Source organism: Hyla sarda, chromosome 7, assembly GCF_029499605.1.
Source record: "Hyla sarda isolate aHylSar1 chromosome 7, aHylSar1.hap1, whole genome shotgun sequence".
NCBI lineage: Eukaryota > Metazoa > Chordata > Amphibia > Anura > Hylidae > Hyla > Hyla sarda.
In genome coordinates this window covers 142,862,099-142,889,731 of record NC_079195.1, presented here as the reverse complement: position 1 = coordinate 142,889,731, position 27,633 = coordinate 142,862,099, and the positions used below count along the sequence as shown (strand labels likewise).

Sequence of the window (27,633 nt, the reverse complement as noted above, 5' to 3'; positions counted from 1 at the left end):
AAGCTTGCGGAGTCTGTCTCCCACCCCCCTGATTTTTCTAGGGCTGCACAATGTGGGGTAAACATGCGATTGCGATTATGGGCCTAAATATTGCGATTTCGATATGTGATGCGATTTAATAAATAAATGGTGAAATCCCACCATTTCATGTCCAATCTACTCCATCTTACAACTATCCACTCATGTTATGCCCACCGCCAATTTCACATCTCCGCATTTAATTTCTATCTCCTCTCCTGGTCACATCTTCTCCCATCACATTTTCCCCCTATGTCACATTCCCCCCTACCTCCCTGTCACATTCTCTCCCCATTTCACATCTCAACCCCCCCTCGTCACATTCCTCCCCTTGTCACGTTCCCCCCCCCTTGTCACATTCCCCCCCTCCCCCTGTCACATTCTCCCTCCATCACATTGCCCCCCCCCCACTTTCCCCCCTCCCCCATCAGACACATTATTCCGCCGTCACATTAACCGCCCTCCTGTCATATTCTCCCCCCTATCGGTAGCTTTTTGTACTGCAGCAATACACTGGGTTCCCCGGGCAGTTTTCAAATCTTCCACCTGATCCAGGAATCCCAGTGTGTTTGCAGACGAAAAAGACTTTCCCCATCAGCCAATCACTGGCTTGACACATGACTCAGCTGCGGACAGTGATTGGCTGAAAAGGGGAAAGGTCCTACTACTTGTATGGTAAAGAGGAGACACCGGACCGCACGGAGGGATAAGGCATCTGCAGGGACCTGGAGTAGAAGAGCAGAAGTTTTTTGTTTTTGTTTTATAAATTTTTCTCCCTTCGCCCTTTTACTTAGATGTTTTTTTTTTTTTTTTTTTACCAGGGTGCCTCCAGCTGTTGTGAAACTACTACTGCCAGCATGCCCAAAGGCTGTCCGGGCATGCTGGGAGTTATAGTTTTGCAACAACTGGAGGCACCCTGGTTGGGAAACACTGAATTTTAGTATTTCAATTTGCTTTTACCTGCTCTGGCCGGCCTTTGCCTGCTGCATCACATGGGAGCCGGCCCGAGCAGATAAAGTTTTCCCGGGGAGCCGTATTGCTATATCGCAAAAAGCTAAAAATCGCGATTCGATAGCTTTTGCGATATATCGTGCAGCCCTAGTTTTTTCACCTGCTCAATGGGAAGGGCCCGCATGTCTGAAACACTGCCACTATGTTTATCCTTAAAATGTCTGGACGCACTGGACAGGGTGTGTGTTAACAGCGTCCAAAGTCCGTGCTCCCACATCCTATGTTTTAATTTCCTAATAGTGGAACCTATATACCGTTGTTTACAGAATATACATGAAATACAGTAAATCACAAACATTTTATGGGAAAAGACTGATTATTAACAAACAATGTGATAATATTCTGTGTTTTCATTAAAAAATGGCATATGGAGCATCTAGGTCTCCTATACTGCAAACTGCCCATATACCTCAACCAACATACATCTTGTTTCAGTTTATTTCCAGTTCCCTCAGAGATGTTCTGTTCTAGACTTGGATCTCACCACATTCTAAGCTCTAGAAATAATACAATGATGGTAACCCTGATGTTTTAATCTCTCCATAATGGCTTTACATTCCTCATTAAAAAAATCCTCAGTCGAGCACACCCGTCTAGCTCTTATGAATCGCCTATCGGTAAGTTAGGTGTGAGACTCATGGCTACTGCTAGCACGAAGGAGAGTATTACCGGAGACAGCCTTTCTGTACAATTTGGAATCAAATTGTCCAGTAACATAAATCCGGTTACTGGACGATTGGATTCCAAATTGTACAGAAAGGCTGTCTCTGGAAATTCTCTCCTTCATGCCACCAGTAGCCATGAGTCTCACACCTAACTTACCGATAGGCGATTTTTTTTTTATGAGTTATGTAGTCATTAGGGAGACCTTAAAACATCAGGGTTACCATCATTGTATTATTTCTAGAGCTGAGAATGTGGTGAGATCCAAGTCTAGAACAGAATCTCTCTGAGGGAACAAAGAACTGTTTCAAAACCAATCCTATCAATATTGTGTGAACACTCCCGAAGTTTTCTCATCATTTTTTTCCAACCAGTTTGCATTCATAAAAAGTATTATTAAAAATAATTGATCAATCTTGAGACAAGATCCAATTCTAGAGAGTATACTTAATAAGGGTTGCAGATATGTGGCTAAACGGAATACCACAATAGGAAATAGAATATCTCAGAGTTTCTTTAATAGAAATGGAAATAAACTGAAACAAGATGTAGGTTGGTTGAGGTTTACGGACAGTGTGCAATGTAGGTGACCTAGATGCTCCATATGTAATTTTTTTTTAATGAAAACTCAGAATATTACATTGTTTGTTAATAATCAGTCTTTTCCCATAAAAACATATTTTGGGGATTTCATGTGTATCCTGTAAACAACAGTATATAGGTTCCACTATTAGGAAATTAAAACAAAGGATTTGGGAGAGCATGTAGCGGAAGCACTGACTTTGGACTCTGTTCACACACACGCTCTGTCCAGTGCCTCCAGACATTTTAAGGACAAACATAGTGGCAGTGTTTCAAACATGCGGGCCCGTCCCATTGAAGCAGGTGAAAAAAATAAACTATCAGGGGGGGGGGAGAGACCGCAAGCTTCTCACCAGGGAAGCTTCCTGGATAATGAAAATGGCAACACGATCACCAGAAGGTATGAATCTTAGAATGGATGTAATGCTCTTTTATTAACTGGGTAATTTTTCTCACTTTTCTGTGTACTTTATGGGTTTTGATATAGAACCCTACTTCGATCTGTGAATAAGCATATTTCTCATATTGCGTTTGCTACTTACTAGTAAGGGGTAAAGTTTTTTCAGGAAGTGATGCATATTGGGGGGTTGACCAATGATGATTTTTGTATTTATTCGGCTTATGTATTCATATGTTCATTAGACCTTAAGAAATGCCTTTTTTAAATGGATACCGAATAAAGGTCTCATTTTTTAAACAAGTTTTGTGCAGAGTGCTATGGACTGGTGCTCCTGGGACTGGGAGTTCTCCATGTTCATGCACAACGCTTATATAGTGACCTATAAAACTATCACTGCAGAACTCCACCAATCTGGGATTTATGGCAAAGTGGCCAGAAATAAACCTCTCCTCAGTAAAACACACATTACAGCCTGCCTGGAGTTTGCAAAAAAGCACCTAAAAGGAGACTCAGACTGTGATAAAGAAGATTATCTGGTATAATATAACCAAGATTAAAGTTACTAACTTCCACTCTAAGCGTCATGTTTGAAGGAAACAGTTTCACTTTCAAACAACACAATGACCCTAAGCACACTCTGTGAATATCTTTGAGTGGCCCAGCCAGAGCCATGACTTAAACCCAGATAAACATCTCTGGAGAGACCTGAAAATGGATGTCCAACGACGGTCCCCATCCAACCCGATGAAGCATGAAAGGATCTGCAGAGTATAATGCAGATCCAGGTGTGCACACCTTGTGGCATCATAGCAAACACAAATAGAAAGCTCAATGCTTCCCTAAAAAAGAAACAAAAAGTTGGGATAGGCATTTTTATCTTTGTGTGGAATTTGCCTTTTTTGGCCCCTTTGGCGTTTTTTTTTTTTGTTGGGTACAAACAAATTTGTTGGGTACAAAAAAAAAAAAAAAGAAAGAAAGGATGCAGTAGGGATGGAAAAAAATGTATTTAACAAAATTAAAATTTTTTATAAAGAAAGGTTAATACATTTTTAAGTGTGTGTGTGTGTTTCACTTTTTTTCTTTACTTAAATTTTTTAGGTAATACTAATACTCCCAGCATGGATAAGACTGTTCCATGATGGGAGTAGTAGTACCTGTACTAATATACATATCGCCCCGGGTGTCAGTCCTGACACCCGATGCGATCGTCCATAATATAGCAGAGATGCGGAGTGGCTCTATACAGCACTCACATCTCTGCTCTGTATTGCGGCCAGTGATGTGAATAGAACATCACTCATTCATATTTTCCGCCCAGAGTGGGGAGTGGCTGGATGGTGGCAGCCAATCACAGCTCTGAGGGAAATATAAATGAGTGATGTTCTATTAATATCACTGAGATTTATCCCCCAGCCCCTGCAGTCTATACATCCCCAGCCTGTGCACTTTGTCATCCTCCTGTTCCGTTCAATGAACACAGGCAGAGCAGGGGGATGGGAGATGAGGGGGGCATGTACCTCCTTTTTCCCCCTGCTCTGCCTACACTCTGCCCTCCCCCCAGCTCTAACTTCGGAGAGCTTAGGGGAGGAGTGGAGGCAAGTCTGCACGGGGCACAAATTTCCCTCTCACACTTACCAGAGTATAAAGCAGAAAAAGCCGCTCCACATCTCTGCAATAGAAAGGACGATCACAGCGGATGTCAGGAGTGATACCCACTGTGATCTGTCCTTTAACTGCAGGTACAACTACTCCCAACATGGAGCACACTCTGCTCCATGCTGGGAGGTGTAGTACCTGCATTAATAGACAGATCGCAGCGAGTGTCACGTCTGACACCCGCTCCGATCCTCCTGTATAATGTATAGATGCGGCTGGCCGCTCTTCTATGGTCCCCTGCACTGACGTATATATATATATATATATACACACATATTCCTACTTCCCACAGAGGGTTTTGATTGGCTAGAACCATCTGGCCAATCACAGCTCTCTGCAGGAAATATGAATAGGTGTATATATACGGCAGTGCAGGGGACCATAGAAGAGCGGCTGGCCGCATCTATAAATTATACAGAAGGATCGAAACGGGCGATCTGTCAGTTAGTACAGGTACTACTACTCCAATCATGGAACAGTGTGTTCCATGCTGGGAGTAGTAGTACTACCTAAAACATTTAAAAAATACAAATAAAAAAAGTCAAAAACACACACACACACACACACACACTACATTTTTATTATTGTTGGCTACATTTTTATTGCCCTGCCTGCCCACATAAATTGATCCCTGTTTAAAAAAAAACTTATAAAAATTTTGTTATAAAAAAGATACATTTCGTTAAATACTATTTTTTCCATCACTACTGTATCTTTTTTATTGTTATATCTTTTAATGGTACCCTACGACATTTTAATATAAAAAAGTTATCTCCATCACTTTTTTGGCCTCTGAGCCCAAAATTGCTGAAAAACGCCAAAAGGATAAAAAAAAACGCCAAACTGAAAAACGCCAAGTGGATCTGGCATTTTGCAGTTTACTACTGACTTGCGGGAAAATTGGCGTTTTTTACAGCGTTTTTGCAAAAAAAAATTCTCTGTGATATTCCAGCCTTACAATGCAGTTTTCCAAATTGTAAAATTCTGCTGTGGTCAGGAAGGCCTAAAATACCCCGTTCATGGAAGGGTTAATGAATTCCCACATGGACACATGGAAATGGTATCAATCAGCATCACAGTATGGAAATCTCTGCTCTTTCTATTCTTAGGAGTGCAGTGTACTGTGTCACTCAGTGATAGGACAACCCAATGGACAAAAAAAATAATAATTATATACACACACACACATATTATATATATATATATATATATATATATATATATATATATATATATATTGGGGGTCAGTACTTTCCTCGGGGAGAGGACACCTTTTCAGGTGTAACGGAGATTCAAGTTAGGCCATTTAGCAATCTGCGGGCTTCTGGGTAAAAAAATATTTAAATTAGCTCACCACACCACCTTCACAGGTAGTGTGTCCTGCAAAACAGCTCAGGCTCCATTAAAGAAGTCTCAGAACTGATTGGGATTTATGCCAAGCCAGAACTCTCTCCAGAAGGAAAGAGGACCCATCTGCAGACAGCTGTTTCGGGGTGTTTGCCCCTCGTCAGTACAGAGCAGGGTGATCTGGCTTAGCTGTGGTGAGATACACATACACATAATTATATATATATATATATATATATATATATAGTAAATTTGAGTAGCCGTATTAGTCCAGTGATGCAGATGCAAATCATAAAATGTTGCAGTATCTTGTAATACCTTTTCTATTGGACCAACAAAATCTCTACAAAATGCTGTTAGTCCAATAAAAAAGGTATTACAAGATACTGCAACATTTTATGATTTGCATCTATATATATGTATATACACACACACATATATATATATATATATATATATATATACAAACACACACATATATATATATATATATATATATATATATACTAGCTGAATACCCGGCGCTACCCCGTTTTTCCTTCTTAATCCTTGTTGGGGAGGAAAATAAACAAAGGAGGAAGCTTTTGACTTCATATACCGTCCTCATATATTGTTCTCATATCCCGACCTCCTATCCAGTCCACCTCCTATCCCCGACCCGTAATATATGTACCAGGTATTGAAATATCTCCAGCCATACGGAAGTTATGTGGGAACATACATAGTTAAGGGTTAAATTAACTATCCTATATTTTAAGTGGACATATAAGTAACATGTGACTAAGTAGTATTAAAATATCTCCAGCTGTTTGGAAGTTATGCAGTAAGATATATTTCCCGTTGACTTTTATGGGACTTTAAACATAAACCCCACCCCTGGCAAATGGGGGTGAGTAAGGGTTAAATCACCTATCCTATATTTGTTGTTGACATATAAGTAACATGTGTACCAAGTTTCATGTTAATATCTTTAGCCGTTTGGACGTGATGCTGAAACATACACACATAAACACATTGAGTTTTATACATATACTAGCTGAGTACCCGGCGTTGCCCGGTTTTTCCTTCCTAATCCTTGTTGGGGAGGAAAATCAACAAAGGAGGAAGCTTTTGACTTCACATCCCATCCCCATATATTGTTGTCATATCCCAACCCGATATCCCGTCCTCATACCACGACCTCGACCTCCTATCCCGTCCTCCTATCCCAACCTCCTATATCTCCAGCCATAAGGAAGTTATGTGGGAATATACATTTCCCATTGATTTGCATGGGACGTTAAACAAAAACCCCGAACCTGACAAATGGGGGTAGTTAAGGGATAATTTAACTATCCTATATTTTAAGTGGACATATAAGTAACATGTGACCAAGTATTATCGAAATATCTCCAGCCGTTTGGAAGTTATGCAGTAACATATATTTCTAATAGACTTGTATGGGACTTTAAACATAAACCCCGCCCCTGGCAAATGGGGGTGAGTAAGGGTTAAATCACCTATTCTATGTTTGTTGTTGACATATAAATAACATGTGTGCCAAGTTTCATGTTAATATCATTGAAATATCTCCAGCTGAACAGAAGTTATGTGGGAACATACATTTCTCATTGATTTGCATGGGACTTCCTTCCTAATCCTTGTTGGGGAGGAAAATAAACAAAGGAGGAAGCTTTTGACTTCATATCCCGTCCTCATATGCCGACTTTCTATCCCGACCTCCTATCCCATCCCGTCCTCCCATCCCGTCCTCCCATTCCGACCTCCTATACAGTCCTCCTATACCGTCCTCCTATCTTGACCTCCTATCCCATCCTCCTATCCCGACCTCCTATCCCGACCTCCTTTCTCTAGGATAAACGAGAAAAAGACACACGCGCCCCTAGTGCGGTACTTTAAAGAGTTTTTGGCAAAATGTAAAGATTTACACTTACCATATCGCATTTACACAACACCATATCGCATGTAGAAATTGATGATCTGTATGCAGCCTTGACCTTTAGAAGACATGCAAGGCTGTTGTATTTAAATCCCAGTTTTTGCCATTTTTTGTACATGCACATTGCCTGAGGAAGTGCCCTTTGCGGGCAAGAAATGCGTTGCTGTTGTGCCACTGAATAATCCTTATGAAGTAAACCTATGGATATCGTCATCTGTCTTCCACTGTAGCTGCACCTGACTAAGATTCACTTTTTTCCTGAAACAATTGCTTCCTTCTATCTCGACCTCCTATCCAGACCCGTAATATGTGTACCAGGTATTGAAATATCTCCAGCCGTACGGAAGTTATGTGGGAACATACATTTCCCATTGATTTGCATGGGACTTTAAACAAAACCCCCAACCCTCACAAATGGGGGTAGTTAAGGGTTACATTAATTATACTATATTTTAAGTGGACATATAAGTAACATGTGACCAAGTATTATCGAAATATCTCCAGCCGTTTGGAAGTTATGCTGTAACATTTATTTCCCATTGACTTGTATGGGACTTTAAACATAATCCCCGCCCCTGGCAAATGGGGCTGAGTAAGGGTTAAATCACCTATCCTATGTTTGTTGTAGACTTATAAGTAACATGTGTGCCAAGTTTCATGTTAATATCTTTAGCCGTTTGGACATGATGCTGGAACATACACACATACATTGAGTTATGTATATATATATATATATATATATATATATATATACACACAAACATATATATATATATATATATATATATATATATACATATACATACACACACACATATACACACACCCATTCAACTCCCATGCTTTGTAATATTATAGATTAGTTCAGTATTTTCTGCCTCCAGCTGTTGCAAAGGCCTTTGGCTGCCTTGGCATGTTAGGAGTTGTAGTTTTTCGACAGCTAGAGGAAAACTATGGTGGTCAGTCTGAACATTAGAGGTATATGCAAAGCACATTTAAAACTATTCCTCAGACATATGCTACTGTATATACATCAGCAATGTAAGAAATAAACATGCACGACATATGTTTTTATAATGTGGCCCTCTGTATAGAAAGGTGCCATATGTCTGTGCACACCACCCCAACAGTGGGCAAAAGGACACTCCTTTGGACTCTATTAGGGAACATATCTATATTAGGCACATGCGCCAAGAGATTGAGTATAGGTCAAACCTGAGCACAGTGTGCACAGCATTGTCAAATTACTCATTTAAACGGGTACTCCAGTGGAAAATATATATATATTTTTTTTTAATCAACTGGTGCCAGAAAGTTAAACAGATTTGTAAATGAAGCAAAGAAGTGATATTCGGCACTGCTATTGTAGGCTCTGACGGGCAGTCGTGTATGACGCTTATACGGAGAAGTATAAATAGAGATGTGGTGGTGCTCTGATACTTGACAAAAAGTTCATATCTTCAAAAGGCAGTGAAGGAATGGAATGAATCGGCAACTCACCAGTCTTCTCTTCTGAAAAAGTTCCTTTATTCAAGCATACTCACAGCATGAAATGCAAATAAGGAGAGGGATCGGTGCAGGGGGGGGTAAAATGTAGTAGGCTACTACATTTTACCCCCCCTGCACCGATCCCTCTCCCTATTTGAATTTCATGCTGTGAGTATGCTTGAATAAAGGAACTTTTTCAGAAGAGAAGACTGGTGAGTTGCCGATTCATTCCATTCCTTCACTGCCTTTTGAAGATTTGTAAATGACTTCTATCTAAAAATCTTAATCCTTCCAGTACTTATCATCTATGCTCCACAGGAAGTTCTTTTCTTTTTGTAGTTCTTTTCAGTCTGACCACAGTGCTCTCTGCTGACCCCTCTGTCCATGTCACGAACTGTCCAGAGCAGGAGCAAATCCCTATAGCAAATCTCTCCAGCTTTGGACAGTTCCTGATACGGATAAAGGTGTGAGCATTGTGGTAAGACTGAAAAGAACAACTCAACTTCCTCTGTATCATACAGCAACTGATAAATACTGAAAGGATGAAGATTTTTTTAATAGATGTAATTTACAAATCTGTTGATTTGGAAAAAAATATATATTTTCACCGGACTACCCCTTTAACACACACAAAAAAAAAAAAATGAATAACAGCACACTGGACTGTGAAAGGACATAAAGCGTGAGCTATATTACCTATAGATGTAGTTATTCATTTCAAATAAACAATCTTACATTTTTAATGTAGAAAAAAAATAGATATAAAATTTGGTAATATGTATCGAATACATAAAAATTTCAAACACTTATAGACGGCTACATCTATAGGTAATGAAAAAAACTGTGACAATCACTAGAAGCAAAATCATACATGTAAGGTAAGTGTGTAATCCATGCCATCATCTACATAACTATGCAGTCAAATGCACAAACAAATGCAAAATATAGCAAAATCAACGACCGAGCACTGACGTCACTACCTTCTAGGCAATTTACACTCTTCAATTCTCACCAAGCTTATCAAGTGTAGTGATAAGATCAGACGGAACAAAAGAATCCAAGTCAGCATCCAAAATTCCAAGAGGGTCCAGTTGAGACACATGATGTCCACGGATCTGTCCAATTTGTATAGGTAAGCCAAAGAAAACAAAAATCACAAGATAAGGTCATCATATGGCCAGGTAAGATGCTCACCAATGTCCGTGTGCCCCACTGTCTCTTCATTTATGGGATCACCAAAAAAGACTTGATTAATTCCCAATGGATCCAAACTTGCAGCATGGTGCCCTCTGATCTGCAAGTAAGGACAAGACTACTGGCTGAAACCATTGCTGTCTACTTAGCCAGAGTATCTATTACCAGACAATTAAGTGTACATACATACATATATATATATATATATATAGTGGGTTACATAAAGTTATGTATGACAAATTTCTTCCAGACAGTTAAATAATACTGACGCTTAAATGGGCACTGTCATTAAAACATTTTTGCTATTGCACTCCTTCTGGTAAATAAAAATTATATTCTAATGTACTTTGTTTAAAAAAAAAGTTTTCTATGTTTTATTTGTGTTTTAAAAAGCAGCCACTGGGTGTCTCCCTACTTGTCCCGAGCACATTTGCCCCAATCTCTTGCACAGTCTTTGGACTCCTGCTGGCCTTGCGAAGTCCAAAATCAGTAAATGCAGTCTGGAGTGCAGCCTTAGCCAATCATAGCTCATCTCACACTGAACTGCTCTGGGCTGTGTGTAGCAGAGTGAGGGAGGAAGATCTCCCCTGTATGGCTTCAGATGATGTCACGTCTTCTGGGTAACGCCCCTTTCCCAGTCTGTAATTCTGACTGAGACTGAGCAGAAAATACAGAGCAATATCAAGGTAAAAACTGGGAGGATTATAAAATTTAATAAGATCCTGAGAGGTACTCTTTAAAGGAGATATTGCGCTGAAAAACTTGCAGGAGATCAGGTGGAATCCCAGTGATTTAAAACTTATCCCCATCTCCATTTTTGTCAATATAGTTAAAATTTATGTTCTCTATGTTAAATTATATTCTAGTCACTGGGTACAAAGACCACAGCTGATGTGATGCCCTATAAAGTAATGGTTCAACATAGGAAGTTAATGCATTGAAATTTTGGAATAAATGGGAGCACTCAGAACCAGGCTTTGAATCTGACTAGGTTTAGTTGGATTTTCTCCTGATCAACATTACACCTATTCTTATGGCTCTACGTTAAAATGGCCAAGAAAAGGCCAATTTTGTAACAGTGGGGTTATGACTTCCAGCACCACACCTATCAGTTGCTTTAAGTCCGAGCTTCTCCTATGTGGTGTAAAGGAGATAGGACACGAGGTTCATGTCCTAAAATACGATTTATTGGCACTGCAGCAACGCGTTTCTGGTCCTGAACGGACCCTCCCTCAGGCAAGGTGCATACAAAAAGACAACAGGACTGACAAATATTCTCACAGTGTCCTTCACAGGTCACGTCAATTAGGGAATTCAAAAACCATGGTGAATGTGAAGCTGCATTTAAAAAAACAAACGATGTATGGAAATAACAGTAAGGACACTTATGTAATGGAAAAACTTTAATTATGCAGTGTTTTGTATTGTAGTGGAGATGCGGCTGGCTCGCGCAGTGTTTCTGCAAGGAGAGGCTGCACCTATGACGTAATAATAAGAAGCTCCGCAGATGTTTTTTTACGGGAGTAGTTCTACTGGTAATCAGAGTGATATCGGGCCGGCACGTGGTTGAAAGGGGGCGGGTCTCATATATCCACTTTCTTAAAGAATGTGGAGGTAAGGAACTTTTCCTGGTCATGGGTTAAGGAAAAGTTCAGGAAAAGTTCCTTACCTCCACATTCTTTAAGAAAGTGGATACAAACAGCTACATTGACTTTTCTAGTAGCCACTATAACAAGTGGCTAGAAAACAACATACCTTACTCACAATATAAAAGGGTTCGGAAGAATTGCACCAATGACAAAGACTTCTGGGAACAAGCGGGGATCCTAAAAAAAACGATTTTAGGTGAAAAAATATACTATTCAGTTACTCTAAAATGCATTTGAAAAAAACAAAGAGCTTAACCCAAGAGGAGTGCCTTAAACCTTGCACTGAAACAAAGCAAATGACCAAAAACTTTGAATAGAATTTCATTGCCACGTTTATTTAGTTCATCAGCTCAAGCAATCCGTAGGATACTAAAGAATAACTGGCACATCCTTGAAAGTGACAATTTTCTCAAAGGGATATTACCGAAAAATCCAGTAGTAACCTTCAGAAGAGCTCCATGTTTAAAGAACTTGCTTGCTCCAACTCAGTTCAAACAACAGCAATCGGAACAACATGAACACAAAAAAAACTGGGAGTTTTCGATGTGGGAAGAGCCGCTGCCTCTGTTGTAAAGAAATTACCCATGGTAAGGTATTTTCACTCAGAAGCAACAGATGAAGTTTTCGACATCAAATACCATCTGACATGCGAGTCTGGCTTTGTCATTTACTTAATACAATGCTGCTGCGGTCTTCAATATATAGGGAGAACCACCCAGAAGTTGAGAAGCCACATAAATAAACACTGTTTCAACATCAAAACAGTTTTTTTTTTATTCCACATAAATATATAAAAATTAAAACAACCATAAATTCTAAATTTTAATCACTGCATTCTTCAAGAGAATTGTGATCCATCCATTTTTATATTATCCAGTAAGGTTTTAATGACACCACATTACATGTTGAAATGTATGGGCACAGTATATCTATCTCTATGCCATACCATTTACTTTTTATGCTATATATGTTATGCAGTACTAAAAACTATCCTTATTATTTATATTATGTTATTATATTATTATATTATGCACTGTTCTATACATATATGTGTGGTTTGAATAACACTACAATATACACCTGCTCAAAAAAATTAAGGGTAAACCAAGATAACATATCCTACATCTGAATGAATGAACTAATCGTATCAAATACTTTCGTCTTTACACATAGTTGAATGTGCTGACAACAAAATTACACAAAAATTATCAATGGAAATCACACTCAAAATCAAAGTGGAAAAAAATCAAAGTGGAAAACCACACTACAGGCTGATCCAACTTTCATGTAATGTCCATAAAACAAGTCAAAATTAGGCTCAGTAGTGTGTGTAGCCTCCACATGCCCGTATGACCTCCCTACAATGCGGATGGTCTCCTGAGGGATGTCCTCCCAGACCTGGACTAAAGCATCTGCCAACTCCTGAACAGTCAGTGGTGCAACCTGGTGTTGGTGGATGGAGCAAGACAGGATGTCCCACATGTGAACGGGCGGGCCAGTCCATAGCATCATCAATGCCTTCCTCTTGCAGGAACTGATGACACACTCCAGGCACATGAGGTCTAGCATTGTCTTGCATTAGGAGGAATCCAGGGCCAACCACACCAGCCTATGGTCTCACAAGGGGTCTGAGAATCTCATCTCAGTACCTTATGGCAGTCAGGCTACCTCTGGCAAGCACATAGAGGGCTGTGCACCCCCCCCCCCCCCCCCCAAAAAAAAAATAAATGCCACCCCACACCATTACTGACCCACCGCTAAACCGGTCATGCTGGAGGATGTTGCAGGCAGCAGTACGTTCTCCACAGCGTCTCCAGACTCTGTTACATCTGTAACATGTGCTCAGTGTGAACCTGCTTTCATCTGTGAAAAGCACAGGGCACCAGTGGAGAATTTGCCAATCTTTGTGTTCTCTGGCAAATGCCAAACGTCTTGCACGGCATTGGGCTGTAAGCACAACCCCCACCTGGGGAAGCCAGGCCCTGATACCACCCTCATGGAGTCTGTTTCTGACCGTTTGAGTGGACACATGCACATTTTTGGCCTGCTGGAGGTCATTTTGCAGGGCTCTGGCAGTGCTCCTCATTGCACAAAGGCAGAGGTAGCGGTCCTGCTGCTGGGTCGTTGCCCTCCTACAGCCTCCTCCACATCTCCTGATGTACTGGCCTGTCTTCTGGTAGCGCGTCCATGCTCTGGACACTACGCTGACAGACACAGCAAACCTTCTTGCCACAGCTCGCATTGATGTGCCATCCTGGATGAGCTGCACTACCCGAGCCACTTGTGTGGGTTGTAGACTCCGTCTTATGCTATCACTAGAGTGAAAGCCCTGCCAGCATTCAAAAGTGACCAAAACATCAGCCAGGAAGCATAGGAACTGAGAAGTGGTCTGTGGTCACCACCTGCAGAACTCCTTTATTGGGAGTGTCTTGCTAATTGTCTATAATTTCCGCCTGTTGTCTTTTCCATTTGCACAACAGCATGTGAAATTGATTGTTAGTGTTTCTTCCTGAGTGGACAGTGTGATTTCACAGAAATGTGACTTACTTGGAGTTACATTGTGTTGTTTAAGTGACCCCTTTATTTTTTTGAGCAGTGAATATCTAAATGTAAGGGTATAATATTCCCATTCATATTGCACTTCCTCCCTTCTCCACTCCGCTCGATCCATCAGATCACCAGTATCTTTTCCTCTTATGAAAGGTTAATATGGGGTAAATACCATTATTATAGTATAAATACACATCCATGAGTCCTTAGCAGTAAGAAAATATCTCCCCTCTTTTAAAACGATGTCTTGTAAGTCCAGCATATAGCAGATAAATAGTAATGGACTTTCTTTCCCTTTCCGTTTTTATTTCCCCTTCTTTTCAATAGGTCATCCTTATTATTATTTATATATCCAACTAATCATGGTCAGGCACCAATTTATTCTATCCATCTCTCGCCTTAGTCTGTGACATATTGCTCTGCAACACTGGTCCAACTTCTTAATGGGAGTTAGGTCCACCCCTTTTGAGCAACGCCACTGCCTTGTATCGCTTAAACGCGCAGGCAGCTGGAAGCCAGCTACGGAGAGCCGAGGCTACCTCCTTATTTTCACTATTCCAGCAATCATCAGCAGTATTTCGAGGCTACATACCTCTACATATGAGACCCGCCCCCTTTCAACCACGCACCGGCTCGACATTGCTCTGATTATCAGTAGAACTACTCCCATAAAAACCAGCTGCAGAGGTTCTTCTTAATATACCATCAGTGCAGCCTCTCCTTGCAGATACACTGTGCGAGCCAGCCACATCTCTGCTACACTACAAAACACTGCATAATTAAAGTTTTTCCATTACACAAGAGTTTTCCCAACTCTAATCAATTTTATAATTTTATATATCGTTTGGTTTTTTAAATGCAGCTACACACGCACCATGAATTGTGAACCACCTTTACAGGACACTGTAAGGATATTTATTGTCAGTCCTGTTGTCTGTTTGGATTCACCTTGCCTGATGAAGGGTCCGTTCCGGACTAGACATGTGTTGCTGTAGTGCCAGTAAATCGTATTTTAGGACATGAACCTCATGTCCTAACTCCTTTACACTACATTGGAACAGTGCCTAAAATCTCAGATTTTTCCTGATTCCAACCAGTGTTCATTTCCAGACGAGCCACGGCTGCAGGTCCCAGGCTGCTATCACTAGATGTCATCTGAGATGTTGTGCTCTAAGCTCAATGCTACTTGGTAAGTCTACTTACCATATATATGTGAATTTTGACATACTTCACTTGGGGCGCTATCCCTTTTTCTATTTTTCTTGTACAGTTGTTTGAAGCGGCAGTGGCACTATCAGGGCTGTCAAGTGTTTGCAATTGCATATACCATATTATTTGTAGTAAAGCTGCAAGGTCAAATTCACCCACATTTTTGAAGCTTGGATGACCCCTTTAACTTAAAGGGGTTATCCACCATAAGGTGATTTTAGTACGTACCCGGCAGGTGTAATGGACATGTTTAGGAATGGTCTGCGCTTGTCTTGGGGCTAAATGGCTATGTCATGAGATTACCATGACACTGTGGCTAGCTTTTTGTGAACTTGTATTTCCTGTTTGACTTATGTTTTTTTGACTACAAATCCCAAAATGCCATTTTCCTCCCTCCCACACATCAGCCACCCCACCCATTGAAAAAAAGACCTGTGATTTTCAGTCAGGGTGCCTACAGCTGTTGCATTAGTTACAGATTGATCTCTCTCCCACCAAGCGATCGCTCCACCCATTGAAGCAAACAGGCTGCCTGTCATCAGCTGACTAGTGAGTCAGGTCTCGGCCGCATTGCAAGCTGGGAAATCCGAGACAACAGTCATTTTGTATGCTGGTAAAAATAAATAGTGGGGTGAAAATCACATAAGAATTGTGAGAAAACTGTCACACAGGTACAGACACTATATTATGAACTACATTAACTTTACAGCCCCTGTAGCATAGTCAAATAAAAAAAATCCTGGAATACCCCTTTAATATTAAAAGAAGCATGCCATAAGCCTGTAAGCTCCTTTTAGTGGCAGTCGCAGGCAGCCACATTTTTATCTATGTATATCTTGGAGATCTGGAACCCTGTTTACAAAACTTGAGGTCCTATGAGCAGAAACAGCAAAGTACATCAGCTGACAAGGTTAGACCCGAAAATGAATTGTGCACTTTAGGGTCTATTCCCATGGATAATATCCTGCGCATATTTGATGCGCAAGATTTAAAGCTGCAGTTCCAGTGGAGTACCCCTCTAAATAAATAAAAACTATAAAGAAATAAAAACACTGGGTTAAAGCTTTAACTCAACGATAGGAAAAAAAAAGATATTTCAGAGACTTCATTATGTAATGAGGAGCTTACCTGGTATGCTCGGATTAATGATTGTACAGCCAGATGGTCTTCCACCAGTTTCTCCGCTTTGGCCGGAGCCATAGCAAGACCTTGGCTGCGAATCAACAACACTTTATTTTGCATTTCAGCTGCATCTGATATCTGATGGGCTTCACCGGGCGAGACCCCAGCATCAGCATTGCGGAAAAAGGCATCCCAAGACTGTTAAAGAATAAAGCAAGACTAAAACGCAGCAGTAATTTATATGGACCTAATTAAGAAATTACAATTAGAAATATACTGAATGTGGATTAAAGAATATTTAACAGCACATACATTCACTTAAAAGCTTCCCAGTCTGTAGGTGTTTAATTATATTGGGTTATCAATGTAAAAGAGTAAGGCTAGGTTCAAATTATGGAATTCCTGACCAGAAAGCTGCACCCTAGAGGATATTTATCTTTGATATTTCTTTGTATGGTCTCCCGCTCATATAAACAATTCTATTAGTGCAGTAAAGGGGACCTTAAAACTTAATTTTTATTTAAGAGCCACAAAATAATAATAACTTATTGTTTATGATACCATAAATTACATACACTGCCGTCACCAGATTTTTTACTTGAGTCGCACCTTAGATAGATTCTTGATAATTGTTTCACTAGATTACCGTAATACTCGCCTGAACAGTAATAAATAATTTCCAGGCAGAGTCCGTTACAGATTATTTTTCCATCATACAGTATCCATGCATGTGCAACCAGCAAATCATTCAGTTAAAAACACCCCATTATAGTTTACGACAGCTGATTTTATTCAGACAATGTTTTTAATGTTGGTGTGGAGGTACATGTCCAGTGTTCCCTCAAGTTACAATATTAATTGGTTCCAGGACGACCATTGTATGTTGAAACCATTGTATGTTGAGACCAGAACTCTATGGAAACCTGGTAATTGGTTCTGAAGCCCCAAAATGTCATCCAAAAATAGGAAAAGGTGAGGATAAAATAAAATGTAGATACAGATAAAGCAAATCCTTACACATAAAAGTAAGAAAGATCTGCTGGGAGCTGTAAATCACTGTCTATGTCAGTGTTTTCCAGCCAGGGTGCCTCCAGCTGTTGCAAAACTACAACTCCCAGCATACCCGGACAGCCTTTGGCTGTCCGGGCATGCTGGGAGTTGTGGTTTTGCAATAGGTGGAGGCACCCTCTTTTGGAAACACTGGTCTATGTAGAGGACAGAAGTTGTACAGAACACGCAATGTCCTAAAAAAAAAAAAAAAATTAAAGGGGTACTACCGTGCTGACAACTTATCCCCTATCTAAAGGATAGGGGATAAGTTGCCTGATTGCGCGGGGTCCCGCCGCTGGGGATCCCCGCGATCTCGCACGCAGCACCCCGCTCTCATCAGGCCCCGGAGCAAACATCTGCTCCGGGTCTGGTGACGGGGCCGGTGATCATTACGTCACAGCTCCGCCCCCGTGTGACATCACGCTTCGCCCCTCAATGCAAGTCTATGGCAGGGGGCGAGACAGCTGTCTCGCCCCCTGCCATAGACTTACATTGAGGTGCGGAGTGTGACGTCACATGGGGGGCGGAGCCATGACATCACGATACTCCGGCCCAGTCATCAGACCCAGAGTGATGTTCGGCGGGACCCTGTGCGATCAGGCAACTTATCCCCTATCCTTTAGATAGGGGATAAGTTGTTAGCACAGTAGTACCCCTTTAAATGGAGCCGCCCTCACCTGGTGTCCAAAGGAGCAGCTAACCCTGGGACAGGTAAAGAGTACAGAACATGTAATACATCCCTGTACTGTAGGGAGGCGCTACCAGACACCAGTCAATGCATATACTTTAGGACTACAGGGGTTTTACCAGTGAATGCCCATTCTGATTGGTCGATTCTTCCAGCCATTGACACGTTTCGCAGATTCCATAGCATTGTATGTTGAGTCTGGTTTCAAGTTACAATGGTCCAGAAAAGACTATTGTATGTTGAAACTATTGTATGTTGAGGCCATTGTAAGTTGAGGGATCACTGCATATCACATACTCAATATTGAATATGTCGAGATGTTTTTTAAACTTTGTTTCAATGTTTCCCTCATTTGCATACCAATCCTGTAAACTACATAATTCCACTAGTATTCCTTGTTGGTTTTCCAATTGTAGTTTTAATACTGAGGAGTGTATATTTACTTTTTATATTTTATATTTAGACTGCCACACCCCCTCCCATAGACATAAATTGGGGGGTGCGGGCGTGACGTCACAACCCCCCCACACCCAGTGTTCTAAATGAACGCCGGATGCTGCACAGGGATCGCGGGGGTCCCAGCAGTGGGAACCCCGTGAACAGCCATCTTATCCCCTATCCTTTGGATAGGGGATAAGATGTCTAGGAGTGGAGTACCCCTTTAACGCTACCAGAATAGCCTTTTAAACAACTGAATATTAATTGCTAGCAATTCCAGTTGAGAATCCTTGAAAGGCCTTGATGGGAAAAGCAGATCAGAAAGACATTAACCCAAAAAAAGTCATAAAACCTCTTTACAATAAGTAAACCTAATTTTACGTTTGTTGCTGAATGTGGTACTGTGTCTGGGGACTCCCTGTCATGTATTGGTACAACATTTGAGATCATTTTATAGCAATGAATCCAGCATTTTATAGCAATGAATCCAGGGCCATGCTGCAAAATGCCAAAGAGTGAAAATCCAACATTTCATTGTGAAGAAAAAAGGGGATAACATTATCAATATGATCACCTCATGTACACTGCAGTGTCCCGTTTTCCCTATAGACAAAAGCGATTTGGCAAAGCATGTTCAGGCCCCTGTTTAACAGAGCTGTTTGACAATTATACAGGGTGGGCCATTTATATGGATACACCTTAATAAAATGGGAATAGTTGGTGATATTAACTTCCCGTTTGTGGCACATTAGTATATGTGAGGGGGGAAACTTTTCAAGATGGGTGGTGACCATGGTGGCCATTTTGAAGTCGGCCAATTTGAATCCAACTTTTGTTTTTTCAATAGGAAGAGGGTCATGTGACACATCAAACTTATTCGGAATTTCACAAGAAAAACAATGATGTGCTTGGTTTTAACGTAATTATTATTTATTCTTTCATGAGTTATTTACAAGTTTCTGACCACTTATAAAATGTGTTCAATGTGCTGCCCATTGTGTTGGATTGTCAATGCAACTCTCTTCTCCCACTCTTCACACACTGATAGCAACACCGCAGGAGAAATGCTAGCACCGGCTTCCAGTATCTGTAGTTTCAGGTGCTGCACATTTCGTATCTTCACAGCATAGACAACTGACACCCATAATGTGGTGGTGCACCATCTTGCTGGAAAAACTCAGGGAACGTGCCAGCTTCAGTGCATAAAGAGGGAAACACATCATCATGTAGCAATTTCACATATCCAGTGGCCTTGAGGTTTCCATTGATGAAGAATGGCCCCACTATCTTTGTACCCCATATACCACACCATGCCATAAATTTTTGTGTTCCAACAGTCTTGGAGGGATCTATCCAATGTGGGTTGGTGTCAGACCAATAGTGGTGGTTTTGTTTGTTAACTTCACCATTCACAGAAAAGTTTGCCTCATCACTGAACAAAATCTTCTGCGTAAACTGAGGGTCCTGTCCCAATTTTTGTTTTGCCCATTCTGCAGCACCTGAAACTACGGATACTGGAAGTCTGTGCTAGCATTTCTCCTGCGGTGTTGCTATCAGTGTGTGAAGAGTGGGAGAAGAGGTTTGCATTGACAATTCAACACAATGGGCAGCACATTGAACACATTTTATAAGTGGTCAGAAACTTGTAAATAACTCATGAAAGAATACATTTATGTTAAAACCAAGGACATCGTTGTTTTTCTTGTGAAATTCCCAATAAGTTTGATGTGTCACATGACCCTCTTCCTATTGAAAAAACAAAAGTTGGATTCAAAATGGTCGACTTCAAAATGGCCGCCATGGTCACCACCCGTCTTGAAAAGTTTCCCCCCTCACATATACTAATGTGCCACAGACAGGAAGTTAATACCACCAACCATTCCCATTTTATTAAGGTGATTCCATATAAATGGCTTACCATGTACTTTGTTGGACTGTGCACTTATAGTAACCAACAACAGCCTATTATGGTCTGAGTAATAGGTCTACAATAAACACTAATACATATTCTATTTTGGACTTTTGAATTTTTTTGCACGTACACCATTAACCGTGCAGTTTAATTAATATATTTTTATAATTCCGACATTTCCGCACGTGGCGATACCACATGTTTATTTTTGTTGTTATTTACACAGTTTTTTTTGCTTTTTTTAAAAATCAGAAATGGGGAGTAATTCAAACTTTTATTAGGGAAGGGGTTAAATGATCTTTATTCACTTTTTTTTTTTGCAATGTTATAGCTCCCATAGGGGGCTACAACACTGCACACACTGATCTTTTACAACGATCAATTGTTTCTCATAGGAAACCATTGATCAATGATTCTGCCGCTTGACTGCTCATGCCTGGATCTCAGGCACTGAGTAGAAATTTGGCGATTGGACACCAGGAGGCAGGTAAGGGGACCCTCCTGTTGTCCTACAGCTGTTCGGGACGACGCGATTTCCGTGGCGGTCCCGAACAGCCCACTGAGCTTGCCGGGGGTAGATTAGTTTCACTTTTGATGCGGCGATCAACTGTGAACGCCACGCCTAAAGGGCTAATAGCGCGTGGCACCGCGATCTGTGCACGCGCTATTAGCCACGGGTCCCAGCCGATGTTAAAGGTGGCCTAGCGTTATAGAAAGGGAGCGGACTCAGGGCGTACAGGTACGCCCTGTGTCCTTAAGGACCAGGTCAATTTTATTTTTGAATTTTAATTTTTTCCTCCTCGCCTTCTAAAATCCATAACTTTTTTTTATATTTTCATCTACAGACCCACATCAGGGCTTATTTTTTTGTGTGACCAATTGTACTTTGTAATGACACTTCATTTTTCCATAAAATGTACGGCGAACCCAAAAACTAATTTTTTTAGGGAGGAAATTTAACCCCTAATTAAGCATGTACGCACCTCAAAGTCCAGGCCTGTTTTTTCAAATCTGGGATTTATGTCTTTTAGAGTATAACTCTGGTAATGTAATGTAATTTTGCTTATGAAAACAATTCTAACATTGTTACTAAATTTTTTTGTCACAAGTTGTACTACATGTAAATAGTAAAAGTGAATCGACATCATTTGAATTTTTTTTTTTTACAATGCAAAAAAAAACATGACATTTTTGGAAAAAAAAGAGCATTTTTTGTTATTTTGACACTAAGGCTAGGTTCAGACTACGGAATTTCCGACAGAAATTCCGCTTACTATAATGCATAGTGTAGTGGATGGTTTTCCGTTCACAAATTCACACTTCGGAATTTGTGAAGCGGAAAATCCGGATGAAAAATCTGCTAGAAAATTTCCGCCTGAAGAAAGGGGTTGCTCTTTCTTCAGGCGGAAATCCTAGCAGAACACATAGCAGTCTATAGGAGACTGCAGTGTCCGCGCGGTCCTAGCGCCGACTAATTGAGTCGGCGCAGGCGGAACTCGGAATCTCCGGGCGGAAATTTTCTGCCCGGAGATTCCGTAGTCTGAACCTAGCCTAATAGGTTGCATATATTAATATATACTGTGCAAATTTTTTCATAAAAATTATAATTTCATATGTCTACTTTATTTTGTCAACTTTTAAAAAAATAATTTTTCACATTTTAGATGTATTAGAAGCCTAACAATTTCACTTGAGTTTTAGAAAATTTTGGAAATTTGAAAAGAACATCCTTATTGTATGTGCTAAGCGAGGTTTGCAGCATCTGAGAGGTGGTAGAACATAGGAAACTCCCTACCCCCCCGAATGGCCCCTTTTTAAAAACTAGACCCCATAAAGGTATTCACCAGGGGGTAGAGAGAGTATTTTAACGCCATATTTTTTTTGGCAGGGATTTTTATAAAGTCAGTTGAAAAAAAATAACATTTCCTTTTTTTTCACAAATGCATCATTTGTGGGACATATTTTTTTTATATATCCCTTTTGACATGGAGGAAATACACCCCATATGTTTTCCGCTTTTTGTCCCGTGTTTGGCAATAGCCCCGCTTAGGTTGCCCCTATATGGTTGTTTGGCCGCGTGGCGGGACCCAGAAGGAGAGGAGCGCCATTTGACTTTCAGGGCCTCACTTTAGGCCGAAAAAATTGTAGGGCGCACTCCACCCCTGCAATGGGTTTTAGGTGCCAGAACTATACTGTACCCACACAAGTCACCCCATTGTGGCTGGAATAGTTTTAAAATTAGTGGTAAAAAAATAAAATGTCCTTTTTTTTCCATAAATGCATCATTTGTGGGACATATTTTTTATACATCCCTTTTGAAATGGAGGAAATGCACCCCATATGTTATTCTGCTGTTCATCCTGTGTTTGGCAATACCCCAGCTTAGGCCCTATTTGGTTATTTGGCCGCGCGGTGGGACCCAGAAGGAGAGGAGCGCTATTTAGATTTCAGGACCTCATTATATGAATAATAGGCCACACTCCATGCCTGGAAAGGATTTTCGCTGTCAGTACCATACCGTACCCCCACAAGTCACCCCTTTTAAAAACATACTCCCTAAAATGTATTAATCTACAGGCTTATTGTGCATGTGGGTAACAAAGTTACTGTCAGAGAGAGATTTGAATGGTATTTTTCCACAAAATTTTGATTTTTCTTTTAGTAACAGGAAAAAATGACCTTGTCGGTGCTGTGTTAAAAAATATGTAGCATACTGGTAATAGCAGACTAAGGGTGCGTTCACACGGAGTAATTCATGAGGAATTTACTCGAGTAATTCCTCTTGAATTCTCGGCTCCAAATTAATGCACATCTCCTCTGCCCATTGACTTTAAATGTTATTTCTGCTGGCCTGTTCACACTGCGGAAATTCTGCTAGCAGAATTCCGACACTGAATTCCGTTCCGCTTGAAGAAAGAACATGTTCATTCTTCAAGCGGAATCCGCTAGCAGAAATCAATTGAAGTCAATGGTAAAAAAAAATTCCGCCCGACATCGGAATTTGCGTGGAAATGGCTGAAAAACCCTTCACTTCTTTCTCCTCCATGTCCGCGCGCAATTCTAAAACGAAGTAAAAATTCATATTTCTCAAGGAAATGTCCCCAAAAGAACATCTCCCAGTACATATGGCTATGTCCTGCTATTTGTACAGTATAGTAACAGATGTGGCAGTTGGTAGGTGGAGAAAAGAAGCAACAATGTTGCAAACATGAACAAGCTCACAGGATGAAAGTGCAGGGCTATTTGTCACTCTTTCTTTTTTTTTTCTTTTACTAAGGGACTGGTCACAACATCTCTTGTACGACCAGTACGATAGCAGAATCAATCCCTATATAAGAAACGGACATGCCAAGTGACAATGGCCCAAAATGATAGCTCCTGCCTGGCAAGGTAGGAACCAGAATGAGCGTAAAACAACCATTCCCCTTTAAAACATACTATGATGCCGTGTCCAGCACCATCTACGGTATATAACAGCAAAGGATCACTGATTCCCAGGATCCTGTCAGCCCTTGTTTTATTGATCAGAAATAGCTCAAGTATTAAAGGACAAGTCTCACAGTAAAAAATTGTTCAGCTTTTAGTGCAGAAGGTAAAGTTATACAGGTTTGTAAATCACTTCCATTACCAATGCTGCTTAGAAACAAGCTTTTTCTGCATACTTCTGTCTGACAGGAAATTCAGCTGTTCCAGGTTTTCATGACTTTCGACCCCCTATTCAGGCTGTTATCAGCAGCATCCCGGGGCCGTGACGTGACAATTACCCAGAAAACCCCTGTGCTGCAGAGAGCTCCCTGTGCTTGGCCTTAGCCCCTCCCATCTGATGAATATTCACACAGTCCTCCCTCTGTTCTGCAGTGATTGGCTGAGCAGCACTGCCTATATGCCGGCTGATTCAGATCATAGCAGCGCCAGCAAACAGGCTGATTCTCTCCCCTCTCCTTGCTAATGTTTTTACACTGATAACGGAGGAGAGGGGGGAGGGGAGGGAGCTGCCAGCGTAGACCTGTCACACTGAGAATGGAGGGGAGGGAGAGTAGAGCTGTCACACTGAGCACTGGGGAGAGAGGAGTGCAGGGCAGAGAAGGGGGGGAGGTGATTGTGCCACTGTAAAGCAGGAGGGGGAGGGAGTGATTTTACAGTGTAAAACTGCAGCTTCAACTCCAGGGTCCCTCTCTCTGAGCACTGAGATTACATTTTGTTTCCTCGTGGCCACCCTGCTGTATAGGGCTATGATTGAAGCTCAGTGTTATGTGGGAGGGAGCAGGCAGAGCTGTGGGAGTGACTAACATAAGTTAGGGGTGGTAACAAGCTCTCTGCTCAGGCAGCTGAGAGCAGGAAATGTGAGCAGTGCATGCAGGGAAATGTAGTCTTTGAGATCACAGGCATAGCCACCATAACCAGGAAGTAACTGGAATTTATGAGCTGAATAGCCGGTGAATGGGGGACGGAAAAAAAATCACAAACATGTCAGAGAGGTGGTAGGTGAATATACTATGGAATGGCTTGGTATTTTTTTTTTCTTTGCTGCATGGGATATCTTCTTTAACCCCTTAAGGACGCAGGACGTAAATGTACGTCCTGGTGAGGTGGTACTTAACGCACCAGGACGTACATTTACGTTCTAAGCATAACCGCGGGCATCGGAGCGATGCCCGTCTCATGCGCGGCTGATCCCGGCTGCTGATCGCAGCCAGGGACCCGCCGGCAATGGCCGACGCCCGCGATCTCGCGGGCGTCCGCCATTAACCCCTCAGGTGCCGGGATCAATACAGATCCCGGCATCTGCGGCAGTTCGCGATTTAAATGAACGATCGGATCGCCCGCAGCGCTGCTGCGGGGATCCGATCATTCATAACGCCGCACGGAGGTCCCCTCTCCTTCCTCCGTGCGGCTCCTGCTCTGGTCTGTGATCGAGCAGACCAGAGCAGGAGATGACCGATAATACTGATCTGTTCTATGTCCTATACATAGAACAGATCAGTATTAGCAATCATGGTATTGCTATGAATAGTCCCCTATGGGGACTATTCAAGTGTAAAAAAAAATGTAAAAAAATGTAAAAGTAAAAAAAAAGTGAAAAATCCCCTCCCCCAATAAAAAAATAAAACGTCCGTTTTTTCCTATTGTACCCCCAAAAAGCGTAAAAAACATTTTTTATAGACATATTTGGTATCGCCGCATGCGTAAATGTCCGAACTATTAAAATAAAATGTTAATGATCCCGTACGGTGAACGACGTGAACGAAAAAAAAATAAAAAAGTCCAAAATTCCTACTTTTTAATACATTTTATTTAAAAAAAAATTATAAAAAATGTATTAAAAGTTTTTTATATGCAAATGTGGTATCAAAAAAAAGTACAGATCATGGCGCAAAAAATGAGCCCCCATACCGCCACTTATACGGAAAAATAAAAAAGTTAGAGGTCATCAAAATAAAGGGATTATAAACGTACTAATTTGGTTAAAAAGTTTGTGATTTTTTTTAAGCGCAACAATAATATAAAAGTATATAATAATGGGTATCATTTTAATCGTATTGACCCTCAGAATAAAGAACACATGTAATTTTTTCTATAAATTGTACGGCGTGAAAACAAGACCTTCCAAAATTAGCAAAATTGCGTTTTTCGTTTTAATTTCCCCACAAAAATAGTGTTTTTTGGTTGCGCCATACATTTTATGATATAATGAGTGATGTCATTACAAAGGACAACTGGTCGCGCAAAAAACAAGCCCTCATACTAGTCTGTGGATGAAAATATAAAAGAGTTATGATTTTTAGAAGGCGAGGAGGAAAAAATGAAAACGTAAAAATTAAATTGTCTGAGTCCTTAAGGCCAAAATGGGCTGAGTCCTTAAGGGGTTAAGTACCCTCCAAATACAAAAAAAAAAACTCTGCCCATGCCACAGGCGGTACTTCAAAAAAATTACTGCTTCATAATGCATGACATGGTCATAATAACTGGAGAAAGAAAAAAATATATATAACAATATAATTTGGTTCAAAATGTGAAAACAATACAATTTCAGTTAAATTACTTTTATATATGACATTTTTTACTTCACGGTATTCATGTAGAGGAATATGAGAAGGGTGTTTTAGATTTGTGAGGTTTTACCTCACGGTATACATGTAGAGGGATAATGAGAAAGCTCTTTTGTAATTTGTGAGGTTTTACCTCATGGTATACATGTAGAGGGATAATGAGAAGGTTCTTTTGTAGATTTGTGAGGTTTTACCTCATGGTATACATGTAGAGGAATAATGAGTAATTGAAGAGGGGTATGTGTTATGAGGAGCAATTGGATAATGAAAAAAAAAAAAAAAAGAGGAAAAGGGATGAGTAATAGGGATATGAAAATTAATTAATAATCAAGGGATATATGGAACAATTTGAAACATTCCTTGATGCAGAGATGGGGTTTCTCAGGGCATGTGTCGCACTGATAGCTGATTTCTCTCCGTTTCCGTGCTCCATGCTTGGCACATGCCCGACATCTTTTGAAGGGTCTGGTTTTTTTGGGGGGGTATTTCAGAGTGGAAATGTTGGCCTGGGACTATACGGCTAGCGTGACTAGTAGAGGACTGCTCTTCCCTCACTCACACCCCCCCCCCCCCCCCCATCCGGGCCTGGCCTTGTAACAAAAAATCTTTTATCACCTTTTCTTGGCAATCAAGGTATGTTCCTTGATTCCCGGATTTTTTGAAAAGG

The 27,633-nt window shown here is 40.8% G+C and overlaps 1 protein-coding gene across 2 annotated transcripts in view; it reads right to left on the bottom strand.

Moving 5' to 3' along the window:
• Positions 1–27,633, bottom strand: part of OGDHL (oxoglutarate dehydrogenase L) — a 195,375-nt gene that overhangs the window by 81,999 nt on the left and 85,743 nt on the right. Inside the window, exons 3-4 of one of the 2 annotated variants that reach the window (XM_056530921.1) lie at positions 16,835–17,026; positions 10,117–10,219 (exon numbers count right to left, since the gene is read on the bottom strand). In XM_056530921.1, the coding sequence (XP_056386896.1) occupies positions 10,117–10,219; positions 16,835–17,026 (295 nt within the window). Of the gene's footprint in view, positions 1–10,116; positions 10,220–10,298; positions 10,399–16,834; positions 17,027–27,633 lie in introns of both variants that reach the window. The other variant, XM_056530922.1, reaches the window with a different exon arrangement.